The following is a 13193-nucleotide window of genomic DNA, read 5'->3' as shown; positions in this document are numbered from 1 at the left end:
TGTTAATAAACTTCTTTATATTCTTTCAAGTTTGGTGCCTGCTTTGCATTTCTCCTAATTCTTATCTCACAGAAGATAAACAGTAATGAGTATCTTGGACCAAACCACTACAGACACAGGAAGGTGAAGAAGGTGATCAGGATTAGCCAGCATTGATGTACAAGGAGGAAGTTATTTAGATAAATTTAAATAACAAAGCTCTTTGAAAAATGGATTTTGGCCATTTCATCAGCGACAAGTCTATTTAGTGATAATTTGAACCTGGAAAGGTATTTCATAAAACAATATTCTGGCCACTGTATGTGTCTTCTTGGCATAGACACTATCATATTTTTTATTATATAAATATTTATTTATAAATAATTATTTATTTATATACAATAATTATTCCTACTTGGAGACTTACTGTGCTAGAAAGCTTACAGTACAAAACCCAGACAGTGTCTGTAAATTAGGCATTTAATCATGTGAGACCCAGTCACTGACATATTCCTTTACTCTTCATCTGGAATCGGGTGCCTGACAGATTTCTGCTTTATGATCAGAAGAATAGCAATGTACTGCTACTGTTTCATACATGGTAGTTTTTAGCAACAGGGCATTGATTTCAGGTCCTCAACATACAATAGCCAATGCAGTTTTCACTCTGGTTAGCTATAGTTGCCCATGCAGGAGACTGCTGGGATAAATGATCTCTTTCTTGACTCTCCGTCCCTTCACCTCAGGGTGGCCTGATGGAAAATTAAACAGGCTTTCCCACAGTTATTTATTGAGAAAAGGGGGATCCTTTCCACCACAGAGAGGCAATTGTTTCTTCTTGCCTGACTCTCCTCAGAGCTCTGCATTCACATGCACCTTTCCAAATCACTTAGCAACTTGGCAAACCACCAGTGTGCTGCATGTGGCCAACTGCCAGCAGGAGGGAGAATGAAGCAACTCATCTTCACTCCCATCGACCAACAGCCCAGGCTCACCAGTCACAGAGGAGTCCCCCACCGCATCAGACTCAATCAAGATGTCTCTCTGCAATGGCTGTTGACAACAGCTGTTCTCTTTTATTTTCCAGTCTTTTTTCCAAGAAGTGTTTGTATCTCAGCTAAGCTATAAAACTGAAATCCCACGGCTGTGCATTTCCTCCCACACCCTAAACCAAAGCAGAGGCAAGTCCCCACAGTGGAGCTTCCACAGTCACTGCGGTTTGATGGCCTTCAGCTGCTTTGGTGGAGGGCAGTACCAGCACAGGGGCACCCTGGGCACTTATGCACCCTGCATCTAGGTGACTAATCTGAAGCAGCAAAAGGCAGTCCCCACCTGCTCTGACACTGCGCACGTCTCTGCACCCCTCAGGTGAGGTACGAGCTCACTGACCACCAGGGTAACCTCCAGGCTGAAACCTTCACTCCACCATACATATCTGGACATGCTCATTCTTGCAAACTTTTCTCAGTCACTTTGACTAGAGTTTTATAGGGCCACAATCCTTGGATTTATCAATATTTCCCACATTAACTTGAAAAGCTGAAAGGACTACAGCCTTGTTACCAGTTTTAATATTTGGCAGCCTGAAGAGGGTTTTCTGCAAAGACACCCCATCTGTTTGCACACAGAAGATTCATCATTGAAGACCATTCAGGAAAGCCACCTCCTTCTTCCACACAACGTGGTTCACATCTGGAGTCCCTTTCATCCTCCTCTGAATCTCAATGAGAGCAAAGTGTGACAAGCAAACATGCTGCTGCTGGTAGTGCTTGTGGCCACAGCCTCTTGGTCTTGTAAGTGCTTCCTTATTTTCCTACCTTTCCTCACAGGCACCCTTTGCTAATAGGCATCTTTCCGAATCCCTGGATTCCAGCTAATGACATAATTTCTTCTTTTCTCTTTCCTAGATGGATTTGCACAGGAAATTCCCATGCAGAGCCCTATATCCATCACCAAGTTCCAAAAAAGTGCACGAATGACATGTGAAATTCAAACATCGAAGGAAAATGTTGATGGCATCGTCATACACTGGTATAAGCAGAAGGAGGGAGAAGCTCCAGAGAGGCTCCTGTTCTTTTCACAAGGCAAAGTTACCACTGAAAGTGCCTTTCAAGCAAACAGATACATGGTTGAAAGAATTTCTGTCCAGAAGCAGTGTGTTCTTACAATAAAAGATGTCATTCCAGATGATGCTGCTACTTACTACTGTGCCTACTGGGATCCTCACTGTGATAGAAACGCAAAGATCATCAAGGCAAAAAAACCACCTGCAACATCTGAACCACAAGGTTGTAACTGTGCCACTCTACCAGTCTGCTCACTCCATCTCAGTGAGCTGCTGAAAGGCCCAGCCTTTTTCTGCTACTCCAAAAGAGCGGGTAACCCTGCATAAATGTCCTTCTCAAAGTCTGGTTTGTCATTAGCACTCCTGTCTTCAACACACATCTACAATTTTTAAGGTCAAAGGAAGTCTTAACTGCCTCAAGACTCAGCAAATAAATACTGGACACACATCTGCTCCTTTGGTTTACACAGCCATGGCATAGTGGTGGTCTTTAGGGGAGCAAACAGAGAAGCAGTGATCTTCCAGTCCAGCCACTTTTCTCCCACATGAAAGAGTAGGCAGAAAATAAATATGGTGTGCTGAAGGAACTACCTTGGTGGTGGGAATGATATGCTTGCCACTGCCTAGCACTTTTGAGAAAAAGTTTCCCCCGTAATCTTCCCTGCCGTAAACTGTTGGGAAAACTGTAAGCCCTGTCTACCCTAATTTAGTTACTACAAAATTCCACACAGACCAATTTACATTAGAGATTTACAGTCTCTTGTCTACCAGAGCTGATGATGTGCTGCTTATAACCATCCTCTTCCTCCATTTCATGTTAAGACAAATAGAATTGACATGGTTTAGGAATGGTATTCCCCAATTTAGTGTTCCCACTGAAACACTCCAAACCTTGAGTCGCTCCCTCACTCCCAGTTCCCCTTCCCCTTCCCACCTGCAGTGAGCTAGAGAGGAGAACTGAAGGCACAAAAGGAAAAGCTCATGGTTTGACATGAGAACAATTTACTGGAAACAGCAATGAGATAAGAAAAGGAACAGTAACAGCAACAATACTAATGACAGTGTACAAGAAAGAGGCAAATGATTCATACACGAGAACTCGCCAGATGGAGCCATTGCCATGTTACCCAGACCAAAAGAGATTCCCCCTTTTCCCCTGCCCCCAGCAGTGACACAAGGTGGTATAAAATACAGGTGGCCCTCCTGACTACTGCAAAAATTAACCCTGTCTTGGCTGAAACCAGGATATCCATTCCTTATTCTGTACCATCTACATCATACTCAGATCTTACACCTTCCAGCTACGTACATATATACACATATCTATATATATACAGAAGCGTGAGTATCATTTCTGTAGTCAATAGCCGTCCCTCCAAGATGCCTGTTGAGTTCATTTAGTCCATGACTGTGGGTTCTATCCATCCTAGGTGTCTTCCTAGGGCAGAAGGGCTGGTGTGCTGTTGGGTGGCTGCAAGCTGCATCAGGAGCTCACAACTGGTGTATCTGGAGCAGTCCATAGTTCTTGTCCATGGTTGGTTATGGCATACAGTGGCAGTGTCATTCAGCAACCAATATTATACAATTCAACATTACAGACTGTTCTCACCCAAAAATCAAGTCCCCTTGAGGAACAAATAGCATTTCCCCATTCCTCTGCATTACCAACCACATGTACCCAGGTCCTTCAGCAAAAACAATGCCATGGATGGCTTTGCCTTTGCTTGAGGCAGGACTAATCCAAACTGTCTTCCCTAACACATATTCCTCATATGTACCATGGGGACTTTATTCCCTTCTCTGGTATGTGGCGGCTTTGAAGGGGCAGGGCCAGCTCAGTTAGTAGAGCCTCTAGTGTTAACTAACTAGGTGGCTTCTGCTAAACATAGATCCCAATGTTAGAAGGTCCCCCTACCTATTGCTTTTTAACAGTCCATTGTGCCACTCAATATTCCCAGAGGCTGGTGCATGACAGACATTATGATACACTCAGTCAATACTGTGCTCACTGGCCCAGCTGTCTGTGAGGCCATTTTTAAAATGAGTTACGTTGTCTGAATCAATTCTTTCTAGGATGCCATGTTGCCATAGGACGTCCTTTTCAAGGCCCAAGATGGTAGTCTGGGCAGTGGTGTGAGGCACAGGGCATATCTCCAGCCATGCAGTAGTTGCTTCCACCATTGTAAGAATGTAGCGCTTGCCTTGGTGGGTTTGCAGGAGTGTGATGCGATCAATTTACCAGGCCTTCCCACATTTATATTTCGACCATGGTTCCCCATACCACAGAGGCTTTACCCTCTTGGCCTGCTTGATTGCAGCGCATGTTTCCCAGCTGTGGATAATCTGGAAGATAATGTCCATGATTAAGTACACCTCTTCATCAAGAACACATCTGTATGTTGCATCTCTTCCCTGATGACCTGAGGTGTCATGGGCCCACTAAGCCAGAAATAATTCATCCTTGCCGGTCCAGATCCATCTGAGACACTTTAATTTTGGCAGCCTATTCCACCTGTCCATTGTGGACAATTCTTGGGCACTTGTGCATCTAACACAATGTCCTTCTACAACCAGCTTCTCTACCTGGCCAGTGATGTCTTGCCACAGTTCAGCAGCCCAGACGCATTCGCCTCCACACTGCCAATTGTTCTTTTTTCATCTCTCCATCCACCCCCACAGAGCATCTGCTACAATCCATGAGTCAGGGTACAGGTAGAGCACTGGCCATTTCTCTCGTTCAGTGATATCTAAACCCAGATGGACAGCTTTCAGCTCTGCAAACAGACTCGATCCACCTTGTCCCTCAATAACTTCTGCGACTCACCATGTAGGACTCCATACAGCAGCCTTCCATTTTCAGTGTATCCCTACAATAAGCAGGAGCCATCAGGAAAGAGAAGGTATCACTTTTCATTTTCTGGTAGCTGATTATAAGGTGGGGCCTCTTCCTCCTCTTCTGTTTAAACTTCCTTTGCTGTGTTGCCCCACACAATAATGTCACCAATGTATTGCAAATATTCTGCAGCCTCACTGTTTTCTAGTACAGTCTGGATCAGTCCATGGCAAATAGTGGGGCTGCGTTTCCACCCCTGGAGGAGTCCATTCCAGGTGTACTGGACACCCCTCCAGGTGAAGGCAAACTGTGGCCTGCACTCTGCTGCTAAAGGAATGGAGAAAAATGTATGAGCAATGTCCATGGTGGCACCCCTTTGCTGCCTTGGACTGCAGTTCATACTGCAGTTCCAGCATGTCCGTCACAGCAGCACTCAGTGGTGGTATGACTTCATTCAGGACATGATAGTGCATTGTCAGTCTCCACTCTTCATTGGACTTATGCACTGGCCATATGGGGCTATTAAAGTGTGAGCGAGTCTTACTGACCACTCCCCAGGTCTCCAGTTCCTGAATCTTTTTATGGATGGGAGTCAGAGTCCTGGTTGGTGCGGTATTGTTGACAATGCGCTGTTGTAGTGATCAGTACCTGTTGTTCTTTGACCCTCATCAGTCCCACAGCAGAAGGGTCCTCTGAGAGACCAGGCAAGGTATTCAGCTGTCTAATTTCCTCTGTCTCCACAGCAGCTATCCCAAAAGCTCAGCGATACCCTCTTGGGTCCTCAAAATACTCTCTCCTGAGGTAATCTATGCCAAGGACACACAGGGCCTCTGGGCTGATCAGAAAGGGGTGATTTTGCCATTCACTCCCAGTCAGGCTCATTACAGCTTCCAGTACTGTCAGCTGTTGGGATCTCCCAGAAATAGATTCTGTCCCTACAGATCTTGATAGCATCAGGGTACATTGCATACCAGTGTCAACCTTAACTTAAAGCTTCATACTCTTGTGCTGGGCCATCAGATCCACACAGTCCAATAGATCTGATTGTCCCTTTCCTCCACCTGGCTAGAGGCCCCTCTAATTCTGGTCATGGTACTCGTTGCTTAGTTCTTGTAATCATGAATTGGAGGTCCCTTCAAGAGGATCAGAAGTAGCATCACCCCTCCTATTTTGTCTGAGGATTTGCCCACTGTAAACTGGAGGGGCATTTATCCTTGAGGAATTTCCTGCAGAGGTTGTCCTGGGTACAGAAGAAAAAAAGAGGGGTGGAGTTTCTAACACTGTTTAATTCCATACTGTTCACATCATGGCGGGAGCTTGGTTTCAGCAGAAAATGCTGAGCCATCGGAAGCTGGAAGCAGTCAATCTTACCTCGGTCATGGGAAAGAATAAACTGTTCCATTAAACACATGGCCATCGGAAACTCAAAAAGGATAAATGCTCCTACTGCCACAGCTGCTGCTGCTGTTGCTGTTACTTCTGCAGCTGCCGAGAACACCACTGCAAGCTGCAGTGCCCACCAGGACCACCACTGGGACAATCACCGCCCTGAGGAAAGGGAGACCCCTGCACTGGGACCTCTGCTGCAACTGATGGAGCCAGTGTTTTTCAGCAGCATAGCTCCCGTTCAGACTAACTAACTTCCCACGTCCTGTGTGGCCCAGTACATGGGAAGAGGGGCCAGGTCCCACTTTCTTCTTTGTCTCAGGTTGTGCAGGGCCTTGATTGGTGAACAACCTTCGGTATGTAAATCACCTGTGTTTTGTGTACTTTAATAGTGTTACTGCTCATTTTTCTTATTTCATTCCATGTTTTTTCTCAAGTAAATGGTCCTTAACTCAGAATCTCTGCTTTTAGTCTCTCTCTCACTCGGAGGTGGTTGGGGGAGAAAAGAGAAGTTTAAATAGGGTTTACTTTTCCAGCTGTTTTTTAAACCAACACACTCATGTACTTGTGCTGCTAGGGCAGAGGTGCTTCCTCATGTCCTCTCTGTGGTCACACAGGTAAAACCACCTCGAGGTTACCTTGTGGTATGTACCCCTCTCTCCAGCAGGAGGGTGCATGCTCCCAATAGCAGAGACTGTGGTCCATACTGGCGGGACATAAGGCATTTCCTCTCTAACATGCTTGAATCTTCCAAGTCTGTCCACAGTCTTGGGCAGTGTTTCCACAGCCAAGGCACAGGTTGGTAGGGAGGAAAATAGATGAACATATAGTCAGATTCAGGTAATCACCTGAAGCAATGTTTCTTCTCCTTCTTTCATTGACATCAATGAAAAGGATGCCAAAGGCTTGGTGTACAATGATGGTGAGCTCAATACAAACTTCTGCCACATGGATTGGGTACACTGGACAGGGGACTGCTTGTTATTTGAATCCCTACAGATTACCTTCAGCACAGCTAATTTGCTCAGGTACTGGATACCTTTCTCCATGGCATCCCACCTACTTGGGTACCCTATTAGATCATCCTTGAGACAATGAAAGAATTCTTTCCTTCACGCTTGACAGGAGTCACCTCCAGAAGCTGAAAGTGTCCTCTTCCCAATCCCCTTGTCAATGCCCAGATCCCGGGACAGGGATCCCAATTGCCTGGCTTCACTACCATCTACTTTCATACTGTGGGCCACGATTTCCCAGCATCAGAGCAGGCAGGTCACAAGGGGCTCTTCAAACTGGCAGCTGAAATCTTTTTGCACATCTCACAGCTCACCTGGGGTAGGGATTAGGTGTTTATCTCTGGCCTTGCCTCTTCCTCCTGTTGTAAGAGCCCTATTCTTATTCATCCCTCACTAAACAAACTGATTTTGTCTTGAATTTCTTCTTCTGTATGGGGGCAACTTCTACCAGCATGGGTTGTTCCTCTCATTCAGCTGCAGTTTGAGTGGCCACAGTGCCTCTTGGTCTGTTTTCCTCCTCTTCCTCCTGAGGGTGCTGTGTAGTATTGAACTGTATCCAGTAAAGAGTAGCCAGGGCACATTGCAGTAAGTTACACCTCTGCCAGGGTCGTGTAGATGTTCAGGGTGAAATTCCAAAATATTGGAGCAGAATAATCCTCCAAAAGCTAGCCCATTTTCTCCTACATTCCATGGCGCTCACGACTCTCCACCCTCAAGTTAGATCTCTGAATAACCTCCCTATATATCTCTGTCCTGACTCTAAACATGGTGTGGGCCACTCTGAGGAGACCTAGCAGACTTAGCAACAAGAACATGCTTTCCTTAACATCCAAGGGAAATTCAAAATTTTCGAAAGCTGTTGTAATAGGCCTGAAGCAGGAAAAAGGGGTGAAAATCTTGGGAAGACCATCCTCTCCTTTTTCTTCCACAAACTGTGTATGATTATTGTCTTAGGTTACAATGTAAAATGCAACCAAAAGTAGTATTCTATCACCATCTGTTAAAACCAGGTGGGACAGTGTTCTTTATTTCTTCCATGACACAGCCCTGATAACTCCCGCTGGGTGCTATCTCTGCTAATGGGCCATCAAGGACCCACTGCACGACTCATAGAATTACATCATCCCACTCTGAGATGCTCCGCCCAGGGGGAGGAGCCAAGAATTCCCCCCTTTGGAATACCACAAGCAGCCTTGCCTACTGGATTCCCAGAGGACAAGAGCTACCACTGGACCTTCAGGTGAAGACCAGACCCTTCTACAGATCACTGCTTCAACACAACCACTTAATCTGGACTGCTACCACCACCCTGACTAACAGAGTACCAGGTTGTATCCTGATTGTGTCAGTGTTCTTGCTATTGCATTGATTTCAATTTTCCTATTAAATTATGATTCTGACTTGTGAACCCCCACTGGTTTGTTTTCAAGCTAGTACAATTATTAATAGACTCCCAAAGGTTCCACCCAAGGTAAGGGTAGGAGAGCAACACTGAGTACAAATCCTTCATCGCCCTTGACGTTGTCATGCCATTAGCTGATATCTGCCAGTACATCAACAAAGCAACCCTGATCCTTCTCCCTGCTCTGAAAAAGAGCACTGCAAGGAGCACATACAGGAATATATACAGGGTTAGGTACCACAGCCACATGAACAGATCAAGCAAAATGGTAACCAGTGACTTCATATTTAATATAAGAATCTCCTGGATCAAAATTTGTTTTCAACCGACTGCGGACAGACCTGTTGTTTTCTCAACATTTCATACTCCATTTGGACACCAAATAAGGCTGTCATGGTTTAGGAATGGTACTCCCCATTGTAGCGCTCCCACTGAAATTCTTCAAACCATGTTATGCTTGCTTGCTCCCCCTCCTCCCTTGTGGAGGGCTGGAGAGGAGAATTGAAAGCACAAAAGGCAAAAATCATGGGTTGAGATATGAACAACTTACTGGAAACAACAATGAGATAAGAAAGCAAACAGTAACAGCAACAATGTTAATAATGAAGTGTGCAACATACAACACAATTCCCACGTGATTGTTTGGAACTGGCATTAGCTGACTGCTACCTCTGGCCCAGAACCAGCATTATCCAACTGTTCACTCCACCACATGTATTTGACCAGAAGGAACCCCTTCTCATCTGGAAGACACTCCTTTCCCCCACACCCAGCAATAAGGTGAGGTGGTGTAGAATAACTTGCGTGTCCTAGCCGTGCACTCTCCTGTCTACTGCAAAAATTAATCCTGTCTGGCCAGAACCCAGACAGGTGGTTTCATTCACTGCATGTGTAAGGGCATGGCAGGAAAAGCACCAGTCAGCATCATTCTGTCTATATCACTCCTGCCCTTGATTTGTCGTTGTGATTAGGATGTTTCTGTCCAGAAGACTACGAAGTAGACCACTGGGTTTTTTTACACCTACTTCAGCAGAAAGACCTTCACCCTCTCGTTCCTCCCTCTAGACGCAAATAGTAATTTCTCAACATAATTTTGCAGTCAGTATGCTACAAGAGATCCCAGAAGTACTCTAACTCAATTTATTTTAAATGCCAAACTAAGCATGCAGGCTGTTTGATTGACAGTAGTGGTGACTCCTCTGATGTTATCTTGGGCTGTTTTATAAGAAAAATCTGCGCAAGGAAAAGCCTCCTTCTCCCACCAGCTAGTATATAAAAAGCTGCCAGTGAGCTGCTGTAGCAAAGCCTGGAGCAATTCCAAGAGATGGGCAGGCAATAACCTTGTACTTGGGGCAAGAAAAAGCAACCTGCAGCACACAGACACTTTCACAATACTTTTGGTGCTGGCTCTCCCTCCTTTCCCTCTTCTGTGTTCAGACAGTGAGAAATGAACTTCATGCTAGTAGTACTTGATGTCATGTAATTGCTGATGTACACCATTGGTAAAGAGCAAGATTTTCACCTGAAGATACGTGGTTTTTTTTAATTCAGAACTCTGTGTTCTTATTTGTTGTCTAAAGTTGAAGAAAAACCATCATCAAATGCTAAGACATTAAGTGGAGGGGCTATCTTGTACCACTTCAGGAAACAGATTTTCTCTGAAGGACATTAGCTATTGGCTGAACATCAAGATGCACATCTGAAATTCCTGACAACTTCCCAGCAGCCAAGGACCAGGTCTTCATGCAAACTCCCAGGGATGACTGAGAAAAATTTGGATTTTCTTCATCAGTGTTATATCAAGAGAGCATGCCAGCTTATTGTAAAGTCAAAACATAGTGTGAAACACCTGGATTAAATACTTTGGCATGGGAACAAAGCTCATTGTCTCTGGTAAGTACCATTATCACTGAAATGATTTTCACAGAATCATTCAGGTACTCAGATAATCAAGAATGAAAGACTGTGAGGAAAATTAATTTCTCCCTGATAAATCATGTTTTGTTTGTGAACTGTGCATGGTGCTCCAGTTGGGTAGGTAGATCATCAATAAATATATTAACCTCGTGAATAGAGATTGCCTCTGGAAAAAATGCTGAATACTTATAAAGGAATGGAAAAATGAGGAGGGGTAAAAAATTTAAATACTGGGATGGTTTCATCCTATTCTAGGAAATAAAAGTGAACTTCTTGAAAGTTAACTCCCAGAACAGCATGTGAGAAATGAAAAAATTTCCTAATGGCAGAAGTGGTCTGGTCTAAATTGATTGGGAAGAAAAATTCTCTCAGTGTAATAAATTTCTAGTTCCTGGCACTACTGAAAGAAACTGGTTTACTTTTGCATTTGTATTATTTTTAATTTTGGTGAAGCTATGAAATCAATAGGATGAATGCTGTTTTCAGTATAAAGCATATATCAATGCCTACACTATGTTACTCAGAAACTACAAGACATTATCAAGGTGGCTATAATTACGTAAAATTACAAACTGCTGAGGAGAGTTACAGAGAAATTTAAAATGTTTTCTATCCATTCCTCTGACCAAAAATTTTCAGAACTTTTTACTCACTACAAAAATTAAAGTGTTTCTAGAAATGACACTCCAGTCAATGTTGAAAATTCAGTTACAGCACTCAGTCAGATTTATCACCAGCCTCTAAATCAGAGAGACTTTTTCTGTAGCCTATGCAAGAAAAGTGCAGTGCAGAAGATATTGCTAAGCATTATCAGACTGTGGGATCCTGATGTCAAAATATTTGGAAGTGGAACTGAACTTATAGTTTCAAGTAAGTACAAAATGTAAAACTTGACTACTTCTGAAATGCTTTTCAATACAGCTAGATATTGGCTGGCATGAAATGCTCTGCTATTTTAATTCTCTCTAATTCTAACTGTTCTGAATGTTTTGCAGGATTTCCCCCTTAAACAGCATTTCCATTTGCAGAACACAGCGTAATTGTTCTGTATTTATGCATGAAATGGGGAAAACACAACAGCTATTGAAGCACAGACCTATAACTTATCCCATTATGATTTTCTATGTAAAAATGAATTTAAATATGGCAAAGAAAGCATTTGGAGAACAGAAAGATGTTTTTTGTCTCTAAATATGCACATTTGACCTTTGTGATATTCCGAATTCATTCTGAAAGTAGTATGTCCAACCTCTGTGTTACACATATTCTTTGAAAAGCAAAGAATCTTCTGGAGAAGGCTTTTGGGTTGCCTAATTGCTCCCTTCCAGTACCTGAAGGGAGCCTGCAAGAAAGATGGAGAGAGACTTTTTTACAAGAGCATGTAGCCACAGGACAAGGGGGAATGGCTTCACACTGAGAGTGGGATTAGATTAGATTTTAGGAAGAAATTCTTTACTGTGAAGGTGGTGAGGCTGTATCTGACTATACCAAATGAAAGAGTTATTTGAGATATGCCCAGAACAGTAAGTTGCACCTTTTAAGATAGGCGTAGTTGAAAGGCTGTTCTCTCTTCCTAGCTTTTGCAGAAACTGCTTATTATCAGTTATTACTACTATTCAAAATATTTTGCTTCAAGTAAACCCTAGGTGCTGTGATACTTGCCTACAATTTGGCTCCACTAAGCATCTGAGATGGAAATAGTTTGCCTAATTTTGACCAGCTGAACATGGTGTATCTTGTTAGTGGGAGTTTTGATTCCGATTGATGCAGTTTTGCTTCATGTTAGTGCTAACGAAAATATTGGTCAATAGTCTCATGCTCTCAGATCTCTGCATAATGTTCACCAGTTCTAGGTCTGATCTTATGTGGGTGTATAAGAAGCAAATTACCTCACCAGCATCTGATCAAATAGATCTTATGGTGATGCTGCCTGTTTCCAGAAAGCAGAGATGGAGTGAAAGTGCTCCATCTGCACCGTCCACCTAAACTTTCAGAAGACACCAATTAGTTGAGAGGAATCCTGTCCATTTAACAACATATATGCCCTCCAAAAATTCCACATTTTTTCCATTCTTTTTTTAACTTTATTTTAGGTGACTGCTCCTTTTTTTACTATCCTAGGGTCTAAAAATTGATTATATGGCAAACCTGATTTTCCATAAAGAGTACTATTTACCCATGCAAACACAACTGAGCTGCACTGATATTGTAAAGGCTTTATTCACTGTGATTGGTTATTACAACAAGGTGTTTGGCTCAGGTACAAAACTCATTGTCTCAGGTAAGTGGTATGTTGAAAGTTGTATGTATATTGTTCATACAATAAGCTATAGGAGCTTGGAGTGGTCCTAGATGAGTTTTATACTGTCTCAGAGGGCACTCAGCCCACTTAGAGCCTCAGTCAACACCATTCCTTGTGCAGGATTTTCCTACCCCGCTCACCATTCCTACGTTGAGCCTTGTGGTATTTGTAATGCAGTGGTTTAGGATCATAAACATGTCTAAAAAGGAACTATTGTGAGCCACTTTTGATCATAGTTCTCCTAGAAATCTGGTGGAAAACGGTCTGTAATAGTTTTCAGAGACCTCACTCTTTCA

General features: G+C 43.4%; 1 protein-coding gene across 1 annotated transcript in view; it reads left to right on the top strand.

Annotated features, from left to right (window-relative positions):
- The first annotated feature begins 371 nt into the window (after positions 1–371).
- The window catches only part of LOC103614091 (TCR gamma alternate reading frame protein), a 21555-nt gene continuing 8733 nt past the window's right edge, over positions 372–13193 (top strand). Inside the window, exons 1-3 of the mRNA XM_008631956.2 lie at positions 372–1772; positions 1887–2201; positions 12832–12876. Of these exons, the coding sequence (XP_008630178.1) occupies positions 1730–1772; positions 1887–2201; positions 12832–12876 (403 nt within the window). The 5' untranslated portion in view covers positions 372–1729. The remainder of the gene's footprint in view (positions 1773–1886; positions 2202–12831; positions 12877–13193) is intronic.

Source organism: Corvus brachyrhynchos, unplaced genomic scaffold (assembly GCF_000691975.1).
Source record: "Corvus brachyrhynchos isolate BGI_N302 unplaced genomic scaffold, ASM69197v1 scaffold264, whole genome shotgun sequence".
Taxonomy (NCBI): domain Eukaryota; kingdom Metazoa; phylum Chordata; class Aves; order Passeriformes; family Corvidae; genus Corvus; species Corvus brachyrhynchos.
Note: the sequence above shows the minus strand (reverse complement) of the source record. Positions and strands in the feature narration are given on the sequence as shown.